The sequence below is a fragment of the Canis lupus genome, chromosome 16 (genome assembly GCF_011100685.1).
Source record: "Canis lupus familiaris isolate Mischka breed German Shepherd chromosome 16, alternate assembly UU_Cfam_GSD_1.0, whole genome shotgun sequence".
Classification (NCBI taxonomy): Eukaryota; Metazoa; Chordata; class Mammalia; order Carnivora; family Canidae; genus Canis; species Canis lupus.
This window is the reverse complement of record NC_049237.1, coordinates 30038510-30059826: the sequence shown is the minus strand read 5'-3', so window position 1 is coordinate 30059826 and position 21317 is coordinate 30038510. Positions and strand designations below refer to the sequence as shown.

Genomic DNA, 21317 nt, shown 5'->3' with positions numbered 1-21317 from the left:
CAGAATTGGAAAAACTCAATTTTGTTGATGAAATTGTATGGTTACCTGAAGTAAGTGTGACATGTAAAAGTGCATAATTTCATTTAAATTTTTCTCCACGAATTTAGAGGTTAGGGTTTGAATGCAATGACTCACTGGCCATGATCTACACTGTGTAAGATTATGCAGAAATGAAAGAGTTATCTAAAATAGCCAGCCTATGAAGATAAAGTGCAATGTGGGGGACAGTCACTTTGCCTGCCAGACATCTAGAAATGGATTGCTTTTCTAGTTAATGTATTAGTTTGTGGGGGGATAAAAGATATGCAATTTAAGATAATTTGTTTACCTCTTAGAGACCAGGAGTGTTAGAAACATTTGGAGGAACATATTTTTGTTTAATGAAAATAGCTTTTTTCTTTTTGCTTAAAAACATAATATAGATGGCAGAAAATAAGGTAAACTAGATTATGATAAAGTAACAAACAACCTAGAAATCTCAGTAGCTTAAAACAACGAAGATTGATTTCTCTCTTGTGTTACGTGGCCATCACATGTCATCTGGGAACTCTATTCTTGACACTGTTACTGCAGTTCCAAGGTTAATGGAATAGCCATTCTCAAAAAAACTGTGAGCTGTTGTGGCAGAGGGAGAAACAAAGAAGTCAAAAAAAGTCTCAGCATGGGAAAGTAAATAGTCCTGGAACTAATAAGCAGCTTCTACTGATGACTAATTGACCAGAAGTAGTCACATGACCCCACCAAAATAACAGGGACCAGGAAATGAACCCAGACTTAGGTAAGGGAGAGCCAGAAATTTTGTTAAAGAGTTCATACTAAAAATTTCAGCAGTATAGGTATTTAGAAAGAAGAAAATTTTGGACACGTAAAGTTCCACCACCCAAATAATGTTTGGTAAGCTGCCTTCCAGCTATTTATGAGTGTCTTTGAATGGAGAGATAATAGATATATAGTTTTAAGATCTGCTTTTAACAGCTAGTGAATGTCTCATGGAGATATTTCCCCTTCTATTAGAATAGAAATGCATCATTTTTTGATGGTTGCATAGTATTTCATTGAATAAATGTGTGTAATTGATTTAATCTGTAGATGAGCAATTAGGTTGGTTCCAGTTTCTTCATTATTATAAACAAGGCTATAATTATCATCTTAGCATGTATCTCTGGATTTTTACTGATGATTATTCCACTGGAACCAGTGGAAATTGACATCAAATGATGTCAGTATTTTCAGTTTTGGTAAAAATTGCAAGATTAGGGATCCCTGGGTGGCGCAGAGGTTTAGTGCCTGTCTTTGGCCCAGGGCGCGATCCTGGAGACCTGGGATCGAATCCCACATCCGGCTCCCGGTGCATGGAACCTGCTTCTCCCTCTGCCTCTCTCTCTCTCTCTCTCTCTCTGTGTGTGTGACTATCATAAATAAATTAAAAAAAATTTTAAAAAATTGCAAGATTGTCCCTCGAAAGGGATGTACTAATTTAGACCAGCATCTTAAGTAAATGAAAACATCTATTTCTTTACAATTTTGACAACCCTATATAGTTTCAGGATTGCGACAGGGATAGGCTAACAGGATTCCTGTCATTTTCATTATTGGAGAAATTGAATGACTTTTTATATATTACTTCTCCATACACATTTTTCTCCTTTAAGTGATCCATTCAAGTACTTAGTTCGTTTTTCTGTTGGAATTCATGTTTTGTATTGATTTTAGCATGATCTTTGCATATTAGAAAGCAGGTTGATATTTATTCAGTACATACTGATTCAATATACTATCCAGCATCCATTTTTATTGGATGAGCATCATGATGTACAAATTACAAAATGTATTTAGTTCCTATGTTGATTTTAGTATAACAACACTTTGTCATATGGTGCAAACATCTTTTTTATGTTTATCTTTAAAGCATCTTTTAGGTATGTTGAACTTTAAAACTTTAATAGTCAGTCTTAAAAATAAAAATAGTCTTTGTGGCTTTTGCTTTTATATCATGCAGGAAATCCATTTCCATTCTAAAACCACCAAAATATTCACCTGTGCCTCCTTATGGCACTTTTGCAGCTTCATGTACTATATTTTTAATATTTTATATGCCTGGGGTTGTTTTGCTGTAAAGAGTGAGATAGAGATAGCACTTTACATTTCAAGTGGACAATTGACTTTGGGGAAATTCTAGTGAATAATATTGAGGAAAGTGAACAGAAGAAGAAAATACTATTATTATTATTATTATTATTATTATTATTATTATTAATTTACATTAACAAAGACAGGGTAGAGTCCTTTAGTTAACATGCTATAGGATGAACTTCATGTTGAAATGAAGCCTGGGATTTTACTATACTCACCTTTTACTTCAGGGGTAATTTTTAAGTACTTAAAATGTTTTCTTTCTTGGTTTCCATGATACATATATTCCTGATTTCTCTCTTATCTCAATATCAACAGTCTCAATTTTGGCAGTCTCCTCTTCCCCTTTGTGTCATTAAAATGATTATTTTCTTCAGGGTGTTATTTTTTTTTCTTTTAAAGATTTTATTTATTTATTCATGAAAGACACACACACAGACAGAGAGAGAGAGAGAGAGAGAGAGAGAGGCAGAGACACAGGCAGAGGGAGAAGCAGGCTCCATGCAGGGAGCCCGACGTGGGACTCGATCCGGGGACCCCAGGATCATGCCCTGGGCTGAAGGTGGCGCTAAACCGCTGAGCCACCTGGGCCACCCCTTCAGGGTGTTATATCTTAAAATCTCCCCCTGTATCTTACACTTTCTGCTTGATTTCATATATGCCTATAGGCTTGGATACAGTTTACCCCGAAGCCTGTGTAGTAAATATTCCCAAAAAGTAGTTGAGTACGTTGGTCTGGAGCTGAAGAGTTCTGGATTCAAGCTGTTTATCTCAATCCCTTATATACATTGTAAATTTCACTGTATATATCATGGCGTTAATTATTCAATTACTTAGCTTATTTTTCTGTCGCCATATTTTTCTGTTGCCATTTCTTATTTACTTGTCTGCTTCTTTCTACTGATTTGAGAGTGCTCTTTGTGTATTAGGACCAAGGTGATGATCAATGCAGATCAGTACAACATCCCCAAATGACCTTTTCATCTGTGTTCCCTGTATCACTTATCCAAGTCAGAAATATGGGTGCCAAATATTGACTGCCCTCTCTTTTAATCTTAAATCAGTCACAAATTTTTATTCATTCTGTTTGATCCCTTCACTTCTTGTGAAGGCTCTTTACTTATATACCTATAAGTTATACCTATATATACTTATACTTCCAGTATATACTTTCCAGTTCACTCTACCACATCTCCCTAGGATTATTGTTATAGTCTTCTATAGGTTTCTCTGCCCTAGCTTTGCCTGCCCTTCCCTGTCCCATGTATTCTATACATGACATCAAGAGTGTGCTTTTTAATGTGAAATTATTATGCCACCGACTCTACCAGTTTTTTCACTGAATCCCTATTTTTCAGATGAGAAGGTTCAAAAAAAAATCTAAATCCAGTTCTACATCTTGAACTTACAGTATCATTGAAGCATACAAAAATAGATGCTGAGTAGACATCTGAATATAAGAGGCTACAGCTCGAGGTCAGTGAACTGAAGATATTGATTTGTAAATGTTCAGGATGCAACCATGAATGACACACAAACCTGGTGATATCATATGAAAAGACATTATGCAATGAGATGTGGAGAGGGACCTAATCTTGAGAGCCAAAGAAATGCAGCACTTCATGTTTGGATAGAGAAGAAGCCAAGAAAAGAGACAAGGCAGGATTGGCCAGAAGGGTAAGAGGCAACATGTGGCATTATAAAAAACCAATGGAAGAGAAAATTCAAGAATGTTCTCATTATTCCTGAAAGCTAAGTAAGAATGCAAAATGATATGCATTCAGTGAATGTGGCAACTTGCAGATGACTGGTGGTCTTAGCAAGAGCAATCCCAGTGAGTCGATGGGGTGGAAGCTCGTTTTAAGTGCAATGACAGTGAATGATTGTTTGCCAAAGAATTCAAAAGAGGTGGCTATGGATAAAGAAAGGAAGGAGTTTTGTTTGCTTATTGATTTGTTTAAGACGCTAGAATTTTGAGCATGTTTGAATATTTCAGTTCTTGCCTGCTCAGTTATTTTTTAAGTATAAAAGCATAAGGATGCCCAGCTCGTGGGTTAAGATGTAAAAGAACCTAGATTAGTGTCTAATACATAGCAGGTCATCAGTACAAGTAAAATGTGAATTTCCCTTCTTTCCCTTCTCCCTCTCTGCTGGGTCCACCATCCTTTCTAACACTACAACCCACTGTATGTAGTTACAATAAAAATACCTTTCTGTCTTTCTCTATAGTCTGCCCTCTCTCAAGCATCTCTTTAATGTTTGTTTCCTGAAGTTCTGAGCACATTGTAATATATATGTATAATCTTAAGTAGTTAAGTTGAATTGCCTTTTAACTCTAAAATTTGGATATTAAATCTGTTGCCTTCTTTACAAAATAGATTTAACTCTCCTGTGTTCTTTCCAGGCTGGCAGTGATTAATAAGGCAACAGGTTCTATTTATGATGGGCAAAAAAAAAAAAAAAAACAGTATGAGCAGCAGTGGGGTTACCCTGGCAAAACAGCACTGTGTTTCTGCTCAGAGGACTTTTGTTTGGCACAGATAATGACAGGTTTAGTCACAGTTTTATTCCTAATCAATATTTTGGAGAGAACATAAGAGGTGATGGGAATTCCTGTCTGAAATTTAAAAGCACTATCTGAGCCACTGATCTAGAGAAATTATCCATACAAGACTTTTTTACAGTTGTGTTATTATATTGAGCATGATTTTTTTTCTTACAGCATGTATTTTTTTTTTCTTTTTTCATTGTGGCTTTGTGTCTGTCAGCTAAAAGGGAACTTGTATGGAGTGTATAGTAATCAAAGAGATGAAAGATGAATGAGTATAGGGCTTTTTTTTTTTATAAGCACTATTAACTCAATGGCATCTACCTGGAATGTAGATGCACTTTGGTGATTTCATTTTGATAATGCTCTACGCTGGTCTCTGATAATTGCCTTCTGTAATTGGAACAAATTTATGATTATGCTAATTCATTCTCAGCCACCCAATATACAGAAGCTGAGCTAATCCATATCTGTCCATGCATTTCCTTTGTAGATCATTACATGATTAGCCTTTCACTGTGGCTAATGGAAACATTTTTATTCAGAGCAGACTAGATTTCTCAAATGGTGTGTATATATGTGTGTGTAAGTGATAGGTGTTTGTGTATCTAATTGTATGTAACTCAGATATCAGGTTTTAAAACCGGTTTATGATATGAACGTTTTACAGTCTTTAATGCTTTAATCCTTAAAAAATGGCTATTTTCTCAGCACTTGAGTGTATATTACATGGTACCATGAAACAGGAAAGGGAAACTGTTAATTAGTATCTCCCAACCACCACCTTTAAACCTTATTTAGGAAATAGGAATTATGGGAGGGAATGTGAATGCAGAAACAGTTTTGAGTCTCTCTGAAAGCCAACTCTGCAATCTTGTTAGAGAGTTCTTCCCATCCTAAAATAGTGTCTTAAAATGAAATGGCACATGACGCTATGTTTATGAGCATTCCTTGGGATATCAAGCTTTGGAAGCACCTTCTAGGTGTTACTTCATCAAACTTTCAAAGCCAGAATCCATTTTCCCTAGCAGATGGGAATGAGCCAAGGTAGAATTAGCAAAGCACAAGATGTATTGCACTATGGAAAACACAGCTAAAAATGGTAACAGGTACCTACCCTGACAAATCATTTGCCCATTGCTTCTCTCTCCCTGTTCTCCTGTTGATGTTTCATCTGTTCCATGTCTTTTGCCTCTGATCATCATAATTGTAAATGTTTTACGTTAATATAAACAGGGCTCATTCTTCACTCATGACAATGTTACAGTTTCAGTAAACAGTGGAAGGGGTGTTCCCTTTCTCAGAGACCATTTACCTGTCAAAATGAATAAAAAAAAAAAAAAAACAACATGAGACAACACCTGACTTTCAGAACTAAGAAGGAGAAGTTAAAGGACAGCACTGGTCTGACAAGAGACCTACAATGTCAGAACATCCAGTTCCATCATCAGAATTCAGGCTTCTGCAGAGGTACGCATGTCTGTCGTTTCCTTCAGCATCAGCGAGTGCGATTCAATCTGTGATCATTAAGTTTCTATCATTTGCCTGGTTCTGCTGCTGTGACTTCACAATTAAGCTGGATTTCTGCTTCCTTTTGTGATGCGTAATCAGATAAGTAGAGCTAAATTGAAGAAACTGCAGTGTAGGTGGCTTTAAAATCAATCTATACAGTCTGGCAAGAAAAGGAAGGCAAAGGGGGAAACCTGATAGTATGGTTATAAATAACTTATAGGAAATGAATTATCAAGGAGAGAGGAGAGGACAGGTGACATGTCATCTGAAAGTAGAAAATCAAGTAATGGCCTGAGCTGACCTTAGACAATAGTATTCTCTGGGGTGCCTGTGTGGCTCAGTCGGTTGAGTACCAACTCTTGGTTTCAGCTCAGGTTATGATCTCAGAGTTGAGAGATCGAACCCCACATTGGGCTCCCCACTCAGCAGGGAGTCTGCTTCCCCCTCCCTCCTGCTCACATGTGTGTGTGTGTGTGTGTGTGTGTGTGTGCTCTATCTCAAATAAATAAATCTTTACAAAAAAAAAAAAAAAGACAGTATGCTCCATTATGCGTAGAAGAATGTCGGGCTATGCAGTAGGAAAGTCACAGTTAAGACGTATTCAAGAATGGCAGGTCAAATCATAGGAGATGTTAAAGAATAGCACTTTATATGGTCAGTGAGAGATGTAAGAAAACAGCTATGTTCTCTGGTAGAAAAACTATTTGACGTCTACTGCTTCTAGTTCTACCATTTTCCAAGGATGTTGTATTAGGCAAATCATATAATCTGTGAAATTGGAAGAAAATTCTTTATTCACCTACTTTAGAGTTCTCAGAATCAATGAGATAATGCCTTGAATCACAGTGTGTTCACTTGGGAGTATAAAGACCATGGACCAATATCTCTGTGGGCTCTTGCCTTTTGTTCATAGTCACAAGATGGCTGTCATGTCTTGGAGGATCAGAACACTTGGTAGATGATATCAACAAATAATCCTCATTGGCTTTTTTTTTACACTTCTGAAAGGTTAATAACACTGCCTTCTCATTTTCTTATGGAATATTAAGAACAAGAACAGGAGCATTAGAATTCTGACATACTGTCTGATGAAAATAAACATTTAAGTGTAAGGTTTATATGTGCACATTCATAGATGTCTGACAAAAGGTCAATAGAGGTGAAATGTTAGGTCTCATTCAAACATTTTCACCTATAATCACGGTCTCAAATAAGAAAAGCCCCACAAAGCATCAATCCGTTACTCTTCCAAAGGAGGTTTCCTCCCCATCCAATACCACCTTGCTTCCTATTGTTGGGAAAACCTATAGGCTCATCAGTTACATACGTTCAGCTCCTAGCTAGCCAGAATGACTGATCAGGAACCTGCTGTCTGGCATGAAATCTAATTGTCTTTGATGGTCTGCTTTTCCAGATTTGTTTATAAACTGGAAAAATCTACAAATTGCAGACCATCTGTACATAACACTATGCTAATAGATGCGGGCATCCTGCAAATCCATAAGCTCATTACCTCTAAGTAACTAGCTTCTTCTAGGAGTAACACACTCCTAACTGGGATTATCCATCTAAACCAAATAAGGAGAATCATACAAAGAATTGTTTCTCTGAGGGGTGAATGCCTCCAACAACCTTCGGGTCTGGTAAGCCTCCCTGTCAAAGAGATGACCTGTTAGCACGAGGTCATTTGGCTTTAGTGATACAAATATCCGTTAGCTTCAAGGTAGTCAATGTATTGATCTCTTAATGCTAATTTGAAAATTTGTGTTGCTTCTGTTAAGGGCTTAATTAGGGCCTTCTGGTGTTGGCAGCGTCTTGTAAAGTAATTTTTTAACTCAATATTCATGCCCTTATGATACTTGTCAGATATTTCCATGAGAAAGCCCTGAGAGTGGCATGTGATACATGTGAACCATAACATTTTAGGATGATGGAGGAAGCAGATTTCATGAAAAAGAATTAACTTCAGTGAAGGACATTGAGCTCCTCTTTGTGGTAATGTTCACCAGTGGCCTGAAAGCTGGTGTGTTATAGTTTCTGTGGAGAAGGGGGAGTGAATCTAGTTTATGGCTACATTGTGTCTGGCCCTCACAATATATCTTGAGCCCTTGTGTTAGAATCAAGAAGTATTACATTAGAATATACATCCCTGGTTTTCTTGTGAGAGTTGTAAGCTCTGGTTACACTAGTAGCAACAGTCTGGACCTGACTGGTCAGGCTGCACATTTGCTTGGGTCCCGTAATCTACATTTTGTCATAAATGGCCAACATTTCCCATATATCCTGACACAGAGGCTGATTCCTCCAGAAATTCAAAGAGTATGGCGATACCTTAAAATTGAGAGATTTTTAAGCAAAAAATGAGGTCATTGTCGCTTTTATTATACTTACTTTATTATACTTATATAAATAGTATACAATTATACTCATTGTTGATTTTGAGGTTTTTATTTTTTTTAATACTCATCTTTCTACCTAAAGTAGGAAAACAAAAGGAGACAGAAAGTGCTAACATTTTTTAAGACAAATGAGAGTGAGCTCATTCCTTTGGGGGAAATGAACAGCCCTTTGTCTTTAATATGCAAGCAATGTGCCTGGATGTCTTGCACCCAGGGCCACTTCAGTAATTTATGTGCCCCCCTTGGCCCCCAGGAACATTTGAGTTTGCAACTGCTGGTTTAGGGAATGCTCTTCTATCTTATTTATTAAACTACACTACATTAGGAGCACTTAGCTCATCAAAAATGTTTTAAAATTTCTCTAAGTGACAAAAGGGTAAATCCAAAAGCAATTTGTCATTTTTATAAGCTCAGAAAATACCAAACTGATTTCCTCATAAAGATCCTGCCATCAGTTTAATGGATAAACTATTAGTTTACAGATAAAAAACAGTTCTATGGTTAGGAGTCTACTAATGCGCCACTTGTTTATAGAACTAATTGGATCTCAGGACCTCAGTCGTGACACCGTAAAAACTTTTACCACAACATATATATATAAAACTATGATACCTCATTCATCCCATATCAGTGTTTTTCAAACTATGATCTGGGGAGACCCACCGGCAGACCATTGTATATGTCCATAGTACATGTGGGTGGGTAGGGGATAGATTATATGGTGCGGTCAATTTATATGGTGGTCCAGGTTGTGCCCTGAACATCTCTACAGGGCACAACTGACATAGGGAAGAATATGAATGATCCCTCCTGGAGTTCTGCCAACAGTGGCTCTGGGAATTACTATGTTAATACAGCTTGGGTTCCCTAACATCTGTGGCTCTAATACCCTCACTTCTTCAGGAATTATAAGAAATTTCCTTATCTTTTCTTTTTTTTTTTCATCCTGGACTTTCAGGTAAGCATTAAACTGAGGAAACATTCTGTGAATACGAATTTGAAAACCGCTGTGTCACATGGTAATTAAGAGAGATTTTTTTAAGCTAAAGTGATTTTGTCAGATTACTAAATAGCTTTCCATTGAATGTGCCACAATTAGCCACCAGGAAGAAAAGGCTTCCCTTTAAACCCCTATACACATACTACATTTTCTTCCAGTCATTAAGTATATATATTTGTGAATTTTTTGTTTTATGAATTTATGATATCATTAAATAAGCATATAATTTTGCATTTGGACCCTTTCATATATTCAGAGCCTTTTCTGTATTTTCACTAGCTGAAATCATGACTTTGCAGGTCTATATAACATTAAATCATATTGTTGCATCGTGATTTATTTAAACAAAGCTCTATTTGGCGTGTGGCTTTGATATACGTTTTTCTTTCTCCCTCCTCCCCCCCCCCTCTCTTTCTCTACCAAAAATAAATTATTGTATTTAAATCCTTCTTGTAGCCCTAATCCTTTACTTTAATAAATTCCTGGGGTCATAGTTACATGAACAAAAGGCATTACTATATTTAATACTATCGGATGGAGATAAATATTAGGAAGAAGATTGAAGCAGACAGGGTGGAGGAGTAGGCAAGGGGAGAGAGGCTACTTAGGAAAAAGTACTATTAGGAGGACCTCTCTGAGGAGGTAACATTTGATCAGAGACTTAAATGAAAAGTGTGATCGAGCCATGAGGTTGCCTACAGATAAGTCCTTCCAGGTAAAGGATTCAGCAAGTATTAAGACCCTGAGGTGGGAACTTGCTTTAAGCTTTCTAGGACTGGACGGATCCAGGAAGGCTGGAGCAGAAGGAGCAGGGGTGCCCCAAGTATGGGGGCACCTGAGGTGGAGGACTGGTGGGGGGCGGGGGCAGATCAAGAAGCACTTTGTTAGCTTTGGTGAAGATTTGCGATTTTGCCCTAAGTGAGATTCATGACCATTGAAGGATTTCAAGCCAGAAAGTGATGTGATCTAATTCTTTCGTGGAGAATCAACTGTGGAGGCAAGAATGAAAGCAGCCTACAGCCCAGGTAGTTAGAGGCTGTTGCTCACATCCTGGAGAGGGGATAATGGTAGAGGAGCGATTGCAGAAATGTTCTGTGATCTGCAAGTTCAGAAAAAAAGCAAACCACAAAAATAAAAACTGTGCTTGTGTGTGTGTTTGTGTGTAATTTTAATCTTTGGTATTTTGGTAGGAAAAACTTCATTATATTAACTTTTTTATTAGTGGTGTAGGATATTTATTCAATTGTTTAATTGCTGTGTATCCCTTTTTTCCTTCATCTTAACGCTGTATTACCAAGGATGGAATTCTATCAGCAGTGAATGAGAGCTTGAGCTATTGAGATTATGATTCCTCAGATCATCATGTTCTTTCTCCTTTTATCTGCCAAATTTGTAGCAAATATTTTCCTAGTTTATTGGCTATTTAATTTTGTGCATGGTTTGTTCTTATATAAGTTTTCAATTTGAAGCCAAACCTCTATGTGGTGATAGTGGTTTTATTTATTTATTTATTTATTTATTTATTTATTTATTTTTTTTTTTTTTGTGATAGTGGTTTTAAATTCTTCTGAGCTGAAATTCCTTCAAGAAAGTTTTCTTTGATTCCTAAGTGCTGGGACTCCTTTGGTTTTGGTCCCCGGAGCTCTTTCTGGCTGTTGACTCACTAGAGATGACTTACTTCTGGGTCAGATTTGCCTGACTTTACTGACCAACTGTTTGTGGGGAGCTATGGTAAAGAAGACTTTAGATGGGGACATAGGAAACAGCTCTGTAGGTACCACAAATAGTAAGAGTAAGGGAATTAACAGAAAAACTGGCAATTTAACCTCAGAATTTCTGAACCAGGAGAGTGGTGTGGAATAGAAGCTCCCCACACCTGTTTTAAGCTGACCAGTTTGTCCTTTCCAGTGACATAGCTGTGATAGCGATTTCAAAAATCCATCCATGTTGGCCTTAGAGTAAGTATTTCATTCCAGATATTGGTGACAGTGTCACTACCAGCTCTTATTATCTGGTGGTGACACGATTGACTTCTTTATTTCCACCTTACCCATTAACTGTGAGATCCATGAAAGAAGAGGCTATGTGGGTTTTGACTGTCTTGCTTTACCCCTCTCCAGACCCCTCGATAACCGTGTGTGTTTGAATATTCATCAATGAATGAATGAATTACTGTAAAATATTCAGTGTCAGTGGGGAACAGATGGCATTTGCTGACAGACTGGGGGTCAGATGCTTTAAAATCCCTTCTGCTGCCCTGCTTTGTTAACCAGAGCTCTGGGTCATCATCAGTGCCTACACCTCCTCCAGGCAGGAACATGGTGATACCTCCAGGAACTCCTGAGGTTGGTAGTCCGGCTTACTTCTTTACTTCAGGGCCCGGACCACATTCCTTTCTCTCCTCTTATTGATATGTAAAAGCAGTTCTCAGACCTCTTCTTTTGGTTATTTTGTGTCACTTTATTTTCCAAAATTGGAGGGTAACTTTTGGATAGTGATGATTTGGGATCCTCTGAACACTTATTAGTGGGGAAATCCTTGGGACAAATTTCATTATAAAGGATCGTAATAGGTTTTCTTCTGATAAGTAAATCCCTTTTTATAAAGACCAACAAATCCTTATAAAACCAAATTACTGTACAACAGATGCCACTTGTTTATTGGTAAATTAAAATTCTTTAGATTTAAAGAGTAATGAGGCATCTTATTCCAAAACCAACTTTCAATCGTCTGTGCTAACAGAGGGCAGGGTATGATGAAAAGCCCCCCAATGCATATGCTTCTGTGTGGTGTCTCTTTGGTATAGTCACCACTGTTGCTTTCTGTGTTAAATTATGATTTTTGTGTGTCTGTTAAATTTCTGTATGTAATACATGCTAATACCTAGAGCTAAATGGTTATTGTCAAATGAGATGCATCTAGTGCTACCAATATGGCACTAGAGAGTAGAGATGTTGCTTAGATATGGAAGCAGAATACATGATGAAGAAGGAAGGCAGGTAGTTCAGGGGTGAAATTGGCCTGCTTGATAAAATAGGGGCACTAAAGGTGGTGCACTTCATCCGGGGGGAAGATGAGGATCTAGGGAACAGAAGCTTCCAACTCTGTCTTTTCCAGATGTCCAAGGCAAGTGACTTTGGGACCAAGGGTAGGATTAGAGAAGAACTGGAAAAAATAAAATAGGTTCTCTAGGAGCAAACTATAGGAAAAAAAAAATCAGAGATGTGACTAGCCTGTGCCCAAGATGTTGGAAGTCCACTCCTCCAGGGAGAAGCTGGGCCTTAAATGTTTCTGCCATCTAACCAGGCCTAAATGTCTTTTGGATCATTGAAGGAATTAAGTAATTGATCACAAGACTAGAGAATACTGAAATTTGGATTTAACTGCCTATGATTGTCCAAATCTGTATTACATTGGCCTTTATACATTATCACACCTTTAAAAAAACTATATTTATTTTAGAGAGAGTGCAAGCAGGGGGAGAGGCAGTGACAGGGGAGGACTTCCCCTGCTGAGCACAGAGCTGAAGACTAGGCTCGGTTCCAGGACCCTGAGATCATGACCTGAGCTGAAACCAAGAGTTTGATGCTTAATCAACTGAGCCACCCATGCGCCCCGTCACACCTTTCTTAAAATTTGTTTAAATGCACACATTGACATGAAACCTTGTCTGACAACATAAATATCCTCTAATCACAAAGTTCTGCATATATGTGTTGATTTTCTGAGCTCCATTTTGGACTTGTCATGAAAACACGGTCCTCATCATCAGAGTCACGATAAAATGAAATAAAATGAAATGACCTAATTGTGGCCCCCTTTTCTCTCTTCCACTGCATTTTTTAAAAGTGGGTCAAAGTCAGTACGTATTTGTGTTCTTTTCCTGCCTCCAGTTTATTGAGTGCTAATTTCCTTAATATGCTAAATAAAAGGGATGGGATATGGTAAAATCATTGCTATTGATCTATATGTTACGAATGTCTATCTCCCCCATGCCAGAAGTGCTCATCTAGCAATTCCAGAAAAGAGGCCTTTTTTTTTTTTTCTTTTTAATGACCAGTAAAGTAAACATTCCCTTCTCCTTATAGGTGGAATGGCTGAAAAATGAGGAGCCCATTGACTCTGAGCAAGATGAGAACATTGACACCAGGGCTGACCACAACCTCATCATCAGACAGGCACGGCTCTCGGACTCAGGCAATTACACCTGCATGGCAGCCAACATCGTGGCCAAGAGGAGGAGCCTGTCAGCCACAGTAGTGGTTTATGGTAAGACCAGCCCAAAGGCCAGGAATAGATAGGGAGGACGGAAAGCAAAGAAGTAGATGGATGTGTATTTCATTAAAACTTCGATTGTTTCCAGCCAAAAGCTACTTTAGGAGTCCTTCACTACTGTGCTCTCTCCTGCCTCTCCCATTTGGTAGGTGAGAACACATCCCTATTGCTATTGATGTGCTGGCTCTTCCCTCCAGTATTGGACTTCCAGGAGATAGGAACATTTCCAATCCCTCTTTTAAAAATAATTTTAAAAGTCTGTCATTTCCTCCTGTTGTGTGATATTTGAAAAGAAACAAAGTGGGCAACTTCTGTTTCCCACCCCTCCCTGATCCGTCTTCCACCCCCATCCTCTCTGGACCTGCTGTGGCCACTTCTCCTGGCATAGGAAATCCACCAAAAACAAACATTACTCTTTACTGAATATCTCAGGTATTATTTAAAAGAACTTCCTGGCTATTTATGTAAAGGCATTCCCTTCCACAATAGAAGAGCCCTGGGATTTATTTTTGAAGCACTTAAAGTAATAGAAATTCAAATGATGGTATTTCCTTTCTGTACTACGGATTTTCAAGTGCTTTAGTGATGTGTTGATGAATTCTTCCTATTTTTCATAATTTCCCCACAGAGGAAATTCTCTGGGTCCCTCTCACACCAGATGAGTAGACTGAGGGACAGAGGTGAGGTGAGCCCCACTGTGGCCTCATGATGGAGCAGCCAATGTGGGTCCCAGGGCCCCTTGGTCCCTGGATGCCGAACTCACAACACTTGGCACAGTGGCTTGCACATAGTAGGCAATCAGTAAAAACCTCTCTCCTTTCTTTCTCCCCTCCCCATTTTTCTCTCTCAGTGAATGGAGGCTGGTCTTCCTGGACAGAGTGGTCAGCCTGCAATGTTCGCTGTGGTAGAGGATGGCAGAAACGTTCCCGGACCTGCACCAACCCAGCTCCTCTCAATGGTGGGGCCTTTTGTGAGGGAATGTCAGTGCAGAAAATAACCTGCACTTCTCTTTGTCCTGGTGAGATATGTGTAGATTCCCTTTTCCCTTCTGATCCACCAACACTAGCACACTGGTGGGAAGCATTGAATGTAACCTTCCTTCCCAAAGTTATCCTCTCTCACAGTCTCAGAATGCAGCCTTTGTCCAAAGAGCTAATGTGAAACTCACTATGATAGCAAGAATGTGGGTGAGATACCTCCATTAGGGGGCTTAAATATATATATATATATATATATATATATATATATATATATATATATATACACACACTTTTTTTTTAATACTTCCGTGATGCTGGACACTTGCCATCAACAAGCCAAATGCTTTGAAGTATTTCTATATTACCCATGTTTGGTTGGGCCAAGCCCTGCCTTCTCTCCTTGGGTTCTTCCATTTGGTGGCATTTACTTATACAGTAACAGGGATTGAGTCATCTGTGAGCACAAAATAGGTAGCAAAACTTTGAGCCTTTTTTTTTTTATCGCTTCCAATCCAACTAACCTTATTATTTTTGTATTTATTTCTAATGCAATTGGCAGAGATTGTACAGTATCACAGCAGTTTCTATTTTATATTTGGTCTGTTTGCCTTCCTTTCTGAATAGAGGCTTCATTTACCAAATATGGCTCTTATAAGCTCTTTTGTTCATCTCTTACTGGCTCTAATCCAATTTCTACAATGAGGAATAGATGAGATGGAAGATGACTTTCTTTATGGAAAGCATATCCTCCCACTGAGAAATAAATTGATCCTGGGTCTCACATGCATTATAAAACATTAACCCCAAGGACACTGGACTAGAGCCTCTGTGTTCTTTAAAGTTTCAGATCAGAGTGCTCAGAGTGAAGCTGAGGCTCTCACCAGCAGCTTATTCTCAGAGTTTAATTCTAAACTCGTATTCAGTAAACATTTATTTATTGAGTGCTTACTATGTGCCAGATACTGTGCAAGATACTTTTATAGATATCATGTCCTTTAATTCTGTGTTGTGAGTTTTATTATCTCCCCGTTACAAAAATAGTAAAGTCGGGCTAAGGGATTGCTCAGGAGCCACTATGTGAACACAACCAAGACAAGTACTCAAAATTTTTCCTTCAGATTCAGTATTTTTTATGTTACCCAATTCTTGACTAATTGCTCTAGATTAAAAATTGCACGATCTATCTTAACCCACATAAGCGTAGTTGGCCTATTCCTAAGAGGTAATGGGACAATTGCCTCCAATAGCTGCCATAATCTCTAGGGTCAATTTTTAGTGGAATTAAAATCCGTTTGTTCATTTCTACATACAGAAGCAATCCGTGACCCGCAAAATTCTATTTATGTAAGTCCTGGTATCTTGGGGTTTGACCGACCTGTTTTACTTTAATACCACCAATATATATAGGTTTAACTTTTTATTGTTTAGGGCTTTTAGGGCTTAAAGATAGTTCATTCTACTCTCCGTTCTAAACTGTCAACCCACAAGGAAGTGGCGATTACCAGTGGTTACCACACATACCGTGTCTGTCCATCTAAGATGCACTTGGGCATGAAAGACTGGGAAAGAATGGGTAATGACATTATTAGCCACCCCAAGGGCACCGATAATGCGAACTCTTGCCTAAATTCAGTAACTGATCTCCTCCTGAAATAGCCAGAGAATTACACCACTGCTTATATTACCCTCTGTCTTGAGGAAAGAAACCATGGAGAGAAGATAAACAGAAATTATTTGGGTGTTTTTTGTTTGTTTTGTGTGTGTGTGTGTGTGTGTATGTGTGTGTATGGTAGTGGTGATTTCTTTAAAATCCAGCTGTAAGAACAACAGCAGCCCTGGGGTGAGTCTCTTGACAGCCACCAGATTCATTCTAATGGTGGTTCCTTTTGTTTCCCTTAAAGTGGATGGGAGCTGGGAAGTGTGGAGCGAATGGTCCGTCTGCAGTCCAGAGTGCGAGCATTTGCGGATTCGGGAGTGCACAGCGCCACCCCCAAGGAACGGGGGCAAATTCTGTGAAGGGCTGAGCCAGGAATCTGAAAACTGTACAGATGGTCTCTGCATTCTAGGTAACACCTTCTGTTTAACATCTTCAGTGTTTGTCCACAGCATGAAAAGAAACGTCGTGACCATCCATTTGCTTGCGTACGTTAGGAGAAAGCAAAATTGTGCACCAAGAGCAAAAACAAAAGGAGTAAGACGAGTAAAAAGTAGTCAAGTACATTTTTAGTGACGTTAGGATCATTTTAAATATTGTATCACTGTAACTTCCTTAAAGGTGCATACTTATTAATCTATTTTAAGAGTTTAAGAAAGTGGTTAACATTGAATTTTAAGTTGGCAGTTCTTTTACTAGCCACCATTTTAAAGCTTGGTGACATTCTGTTACAGATGACCATATGCTTTTATTTCTTCCAAGAATTTCACAGCACTATAAAGCATTATAATATACATGATGTATTATATATAATACATGTATATTACAATGCTTTATAAATCATGTATATTATAATGCTTTATAGTGCTGTGAAATTCTTGGAAGAAATAATGTATATATAATATATACACACACAAATTTTATATTTTATAAATTTTGTATTTTATAAAAAAAAATATATATATATAAGATATATTTAGATTTTAATAATCTCCCGAGACCATGGTTCTGTGGCACAGGACATGTGTTGTGACTCTCACCTTATAAATTGGGGGGAAAAATGACACTTGAGGAGATGGGTGGTTTTGTATCAAAATACAGTGCCCAGTTCAAAACTCCCAAGCCTCTACTTTATTCCTGGATTTATACTGTTACCATCTCTAGGTGATAGTCTGCCTGGGTAAGAAAGTATGGGAAGATCAAAGCATCACATAGACAGGTTTTAACTTGGTGCTGTCCCTTCCTAGCTTTGTGACCTGGACCCGTCACCTAACTCCTTAATTCCCTTGTAAGTACCAAAAACCTGGTTACTGGCAAGACCAACTGATAAAAGAATATATGTGAATATTTCATGGTACAGAATGGTTGCTTAGTAAATAGTAATCCCTTCTTCACTTGCCTACTCAGATGAGCTAAGATATACTGATTTTGTTTAGGTCCTTAAAAAAAAAAAAAAAAAAAAAAAAACCTAAGATTCTCTCTAAAACCAAGTAGCCTTCTTGGAAAATAGCCAGCAAAAAATAATATAGCTCAATAGTTTGTCATCTTTTCAGGAGAATGTGTCATTTTTGTATTTGGGAAAATGACAGTATAAAGGGAATGTCTAATTTGGATTTACTTTTCTTTTTTTTTGTTGTTTTTTTGGGGTTGTTTTTTTTTTTTTTTTTTTGATTTACTTTTCTGCACTGGTCTGAGTAGGTTTCAAAGCAAGCATATTCAAACATGCTGTTGTATTTTCACAATAAACCCAGGAGGTTAAAACATTAATTAAAATGGTTAATACTTTGAAATGACCACTATGATGCCCATAGTGCCTTTATTTTTTTCCATCCAAGTACTGAGGACCCTACATATGTCAGATATACTGCAAGGGACTCTATCAGAAGACAACTCACCCCCAGGGTCTGTGATGACAGGGCCATGCTCTCTAATAGTCCAACCATTAGCTTCCCTCCAAATGCCTTCTCTTTTCCAATATATATAATATGTAAATTATATGTGTGTGTGTATTCCTTTATATATATATAATTTATATATATATATATAAATTATAAAGAAATGGCTCATGTGAGTATGAAAGCTAGCAATTCTTTAGATATCTTTAGAGTCAAATATCTCAAAGACTGTTCGGCAGGAGAATTCACTCAGGGTAGGGTTATGCCTTAAACTGTACTTGGATGAGGCCCACCCACATCATGAAGGCATTCTGCAAATTTAAACATTGGTCTCATCTGATCTGAAAACACTCTCACAGAATGATTTTTGATCACATATTTGGGCATCCGATGGCCCAAATTGATAGGTAAAATTAATCCCCACAGATGTGTACATACTTGTGGAGTTCCAAGACTCCATTCTTTCTTAGAGCCTGTCATGGCCGTAGTTCAGGCAATTGCTTGAAGCAGTTGTTAGTTTACTGAATGAACCTCTCTCTGGACATTGGCCATGTCTTCTTTTAGTCATACATGTGTCACTTAGTGGATTTTCTATTTCCATTTTCCTATAGCAGAAATAAAATTGCTAGGAAGACAAGCAGGTTTGGAAAAATCCTTCCATGAGTTTAAATGCTGTGTAAGCCTTTCTACTCTATTCATTCCTCTTGTCGACTGAAGCATGGTTTTCTAGCAACCTCTGGCCTCCATCGTATGCATATTGAGATGTCTGTCAAATATGATCAGGGACTCTTGATGGCTACAATGACTGAGCTTTTCGAGGGACAAAGAGTGAAGCCTCTGAAATCAGAGAGGTGAATGAGATCTATTTTTACATCGATGGGAAAGGGGAGTGTTTATAAGAGCCCAACACCAGGACACATTCTGCCCTTTTAGACAGAGAATGGCTACCAGTGTCAACAAAACTGGATTACATTTTACCATCTCTGCAGGAAGCAATGAACAGCAGTCTAGCTAAATGATGCCAACATCACCGCACTTGTCACTGGTACCCTGCCAAACCGCTCTTGGTAAAACTAGCTGTTTCAGCAATGGAGGCCGGGTTTGATTAAAATAGCATTGGGCAATAGCTTTATGGAGCAGTAGCTTTGCGAAGGATCTAGGTCATGTTATGACTGGGGAATTTCCTTCATCCTAATTTTTTCCTTCTATGCCAAACACAACCCTAAAGCAATTTCTCAGTTCCCGACTTCTCTTGGAGTTTTAACAATGGCAGTGCTTGACTCTCGGATGACCTACAATTCTTAGATTTCATTTAGCTTTCAGCGGAGTATCTGGATTTCTTTGGTTGTCCCTGAGGGCTGCATTACTCCTAGAGATGGAGCTGCCAGCTCTGAATGATCACTTTAATATTTGGGTGTGATTGTTGCTTGGTCAGTTGTGACTGGTGCACAGAACCTTAGTGTTATGCTATCACAGATGGCCACACCTAAATGCTCTCCACAAGAACATAAATGCCTCAAGACTAGTGAGAGTAAGATTAGGCAATCTTTGCCAATAACAGTCCAAGGATCCAAATTAAAAGTTAAACTAAACATCCAGTGCTTTTATGCTAGAACATTTCTCTCCCAGAAAGATAATTATGTGATATGATTGTCAAGAAACTTTTCTAAGCTTAAACACCAGCATCGAGTGGTTTTCTGACCAATGCCCTTTCTACTTGCTGAACTTAGTGGCTTCCATGCTCTGAGGATCGCAGCCAGAGGTCAATCACAGGTGTATGCCTCATTGATAGTAACAGAAGGGTGAAATTGGTAGGGTGTTAGCTTGAACCTGAGAAATAAGAGAAGCCTGTTCCTGTCCCTCTCCCTCTATTCTAGCAGATAGAAAAACTAAGGGCTGTGGCTTGAGAAGATTAAATCAGTCTGCTTCAGAGGAGATTAGTGCCTAGATGTGTCATGAGGCTGAAGCCAGAGAAATGCCACAGGGGTCTGAAAGAGAGAGGAAATCTTTAAGGCTGAGCGAGCTGATAGCTAATCCGTCCTTCTTGTCAAGATGTAAGATAGGTCAGTTTAACATTGACAGTTCAAAAACCAAAATATCAGTTGAATGCTGGTTTGTTTTCATTTCTGATGGGTATATTGATAAGAAAAGTTTCGAATAGACAGTTTGGAAACTAAATCAAGGGTAAAGGCGTATCTATACAATAGATACCTGCTATACAATAGCAGGTTCAAATAAACATCCCCAAGCTACACCTAATAATCTAACCACATTGTCTATTGAATGATCTACTAAAATGACCTAAAGGAAGCACCTGAAAAGGTGAGCCTGTAATCACATCAAACTAAAGGCTGCCTTGGTAAGCATTTTCTCCTGGACCATTCTGAGCTTCATTGTTATCCATTACAGTAATTACCTGGGTCCCTTCCCTGTCTTTCCTAGGGCACTAAAGAAGAGAATTTTCATTCTGGGTTATATCAGTGCATCTAAAACAACTCTTTTGCTAGAATGCCTGCTTTTTATATATAGGATCACAAAGGGTGGGTTTCCCTTTTCCCAAAATAAAACCCATCCTTTCCTTTCTATGGGCAAAAGAGTCCGGAATACATACACTTGACTAAGTTGACTAAACTTTGTGTTGGATAAGTTCATATTTCAGAGCCAGCTGCACTGCACAAGTGCTTAATTGTAGCATAAACTCTAAATGGCAAAAGAAAAACGGCACCAGCAGGATAACATGCTAGCACAGTGCATTCTTAAGTTGTCATGGAGTTTACTACTGCTTGCTAATTCTACCAGGTAGTTTTAATATTAAAACCCCATTTTCATCCCATTTATAGTACACAGTAGGTGCTCCTTTACTACACAAAGATTTTTCCTAGAAATACCCAATCGCTGCCTTTCTGTATAACAATTACTTC

At 38.2% G+C, this 21317-nt stretch overlaps 1 protein-coding gene and 1 long non-coding RNA gene across 10 annotated transcripts in view; one reads left to right on the top strand and one right to left on the bottom strand.

The window, feature by feature from the left end:
* The window catches only part of UNC5D (unc-5 netrin receptor D), a 529465-nt gene that overhangs the window by 410014 nt on the left and 98134 nt on the right, over window positions 1-21317 (top strand). For 5 of the 9 annotated variants that reach the window (XM_038560127.1, XM_038560125.1, XM_038560123.1 and 2 more), the window contains exons 5-7: window positions 13681-13861; window positions 14718-14885; window positions 16749-16913. In XM_038560127.1, the coding sequence (XP_038416055.1) occupies window positions 13681-13861; window positions 14718-14885; window positions 16749-16913 (514 nt within the window). The remainder of the gene's footprint in view (window positions 1-13680; window positions 13862-14717; window positions 14886-16748; window positions 16914-21317) is intronic. The other 4 variants (XM_038560130.1, XM_038560132.1, XM_038560129.1 and 1 more) reach the window with 1 other exon arrangement.
* LOC102151857 lies at window positions 353-6255 on the bottom strand. Its single transcript, XR_005371472.1, has 3 exons — window positions 6104-6255; window positions 5799-5996; window positions 353-615 (listed from the first exon to the last, which is right to left on the bottom strand). It is a non-coding gene; the product is annotated as an uncharacterized LOC102151857 (long non-coding RNA).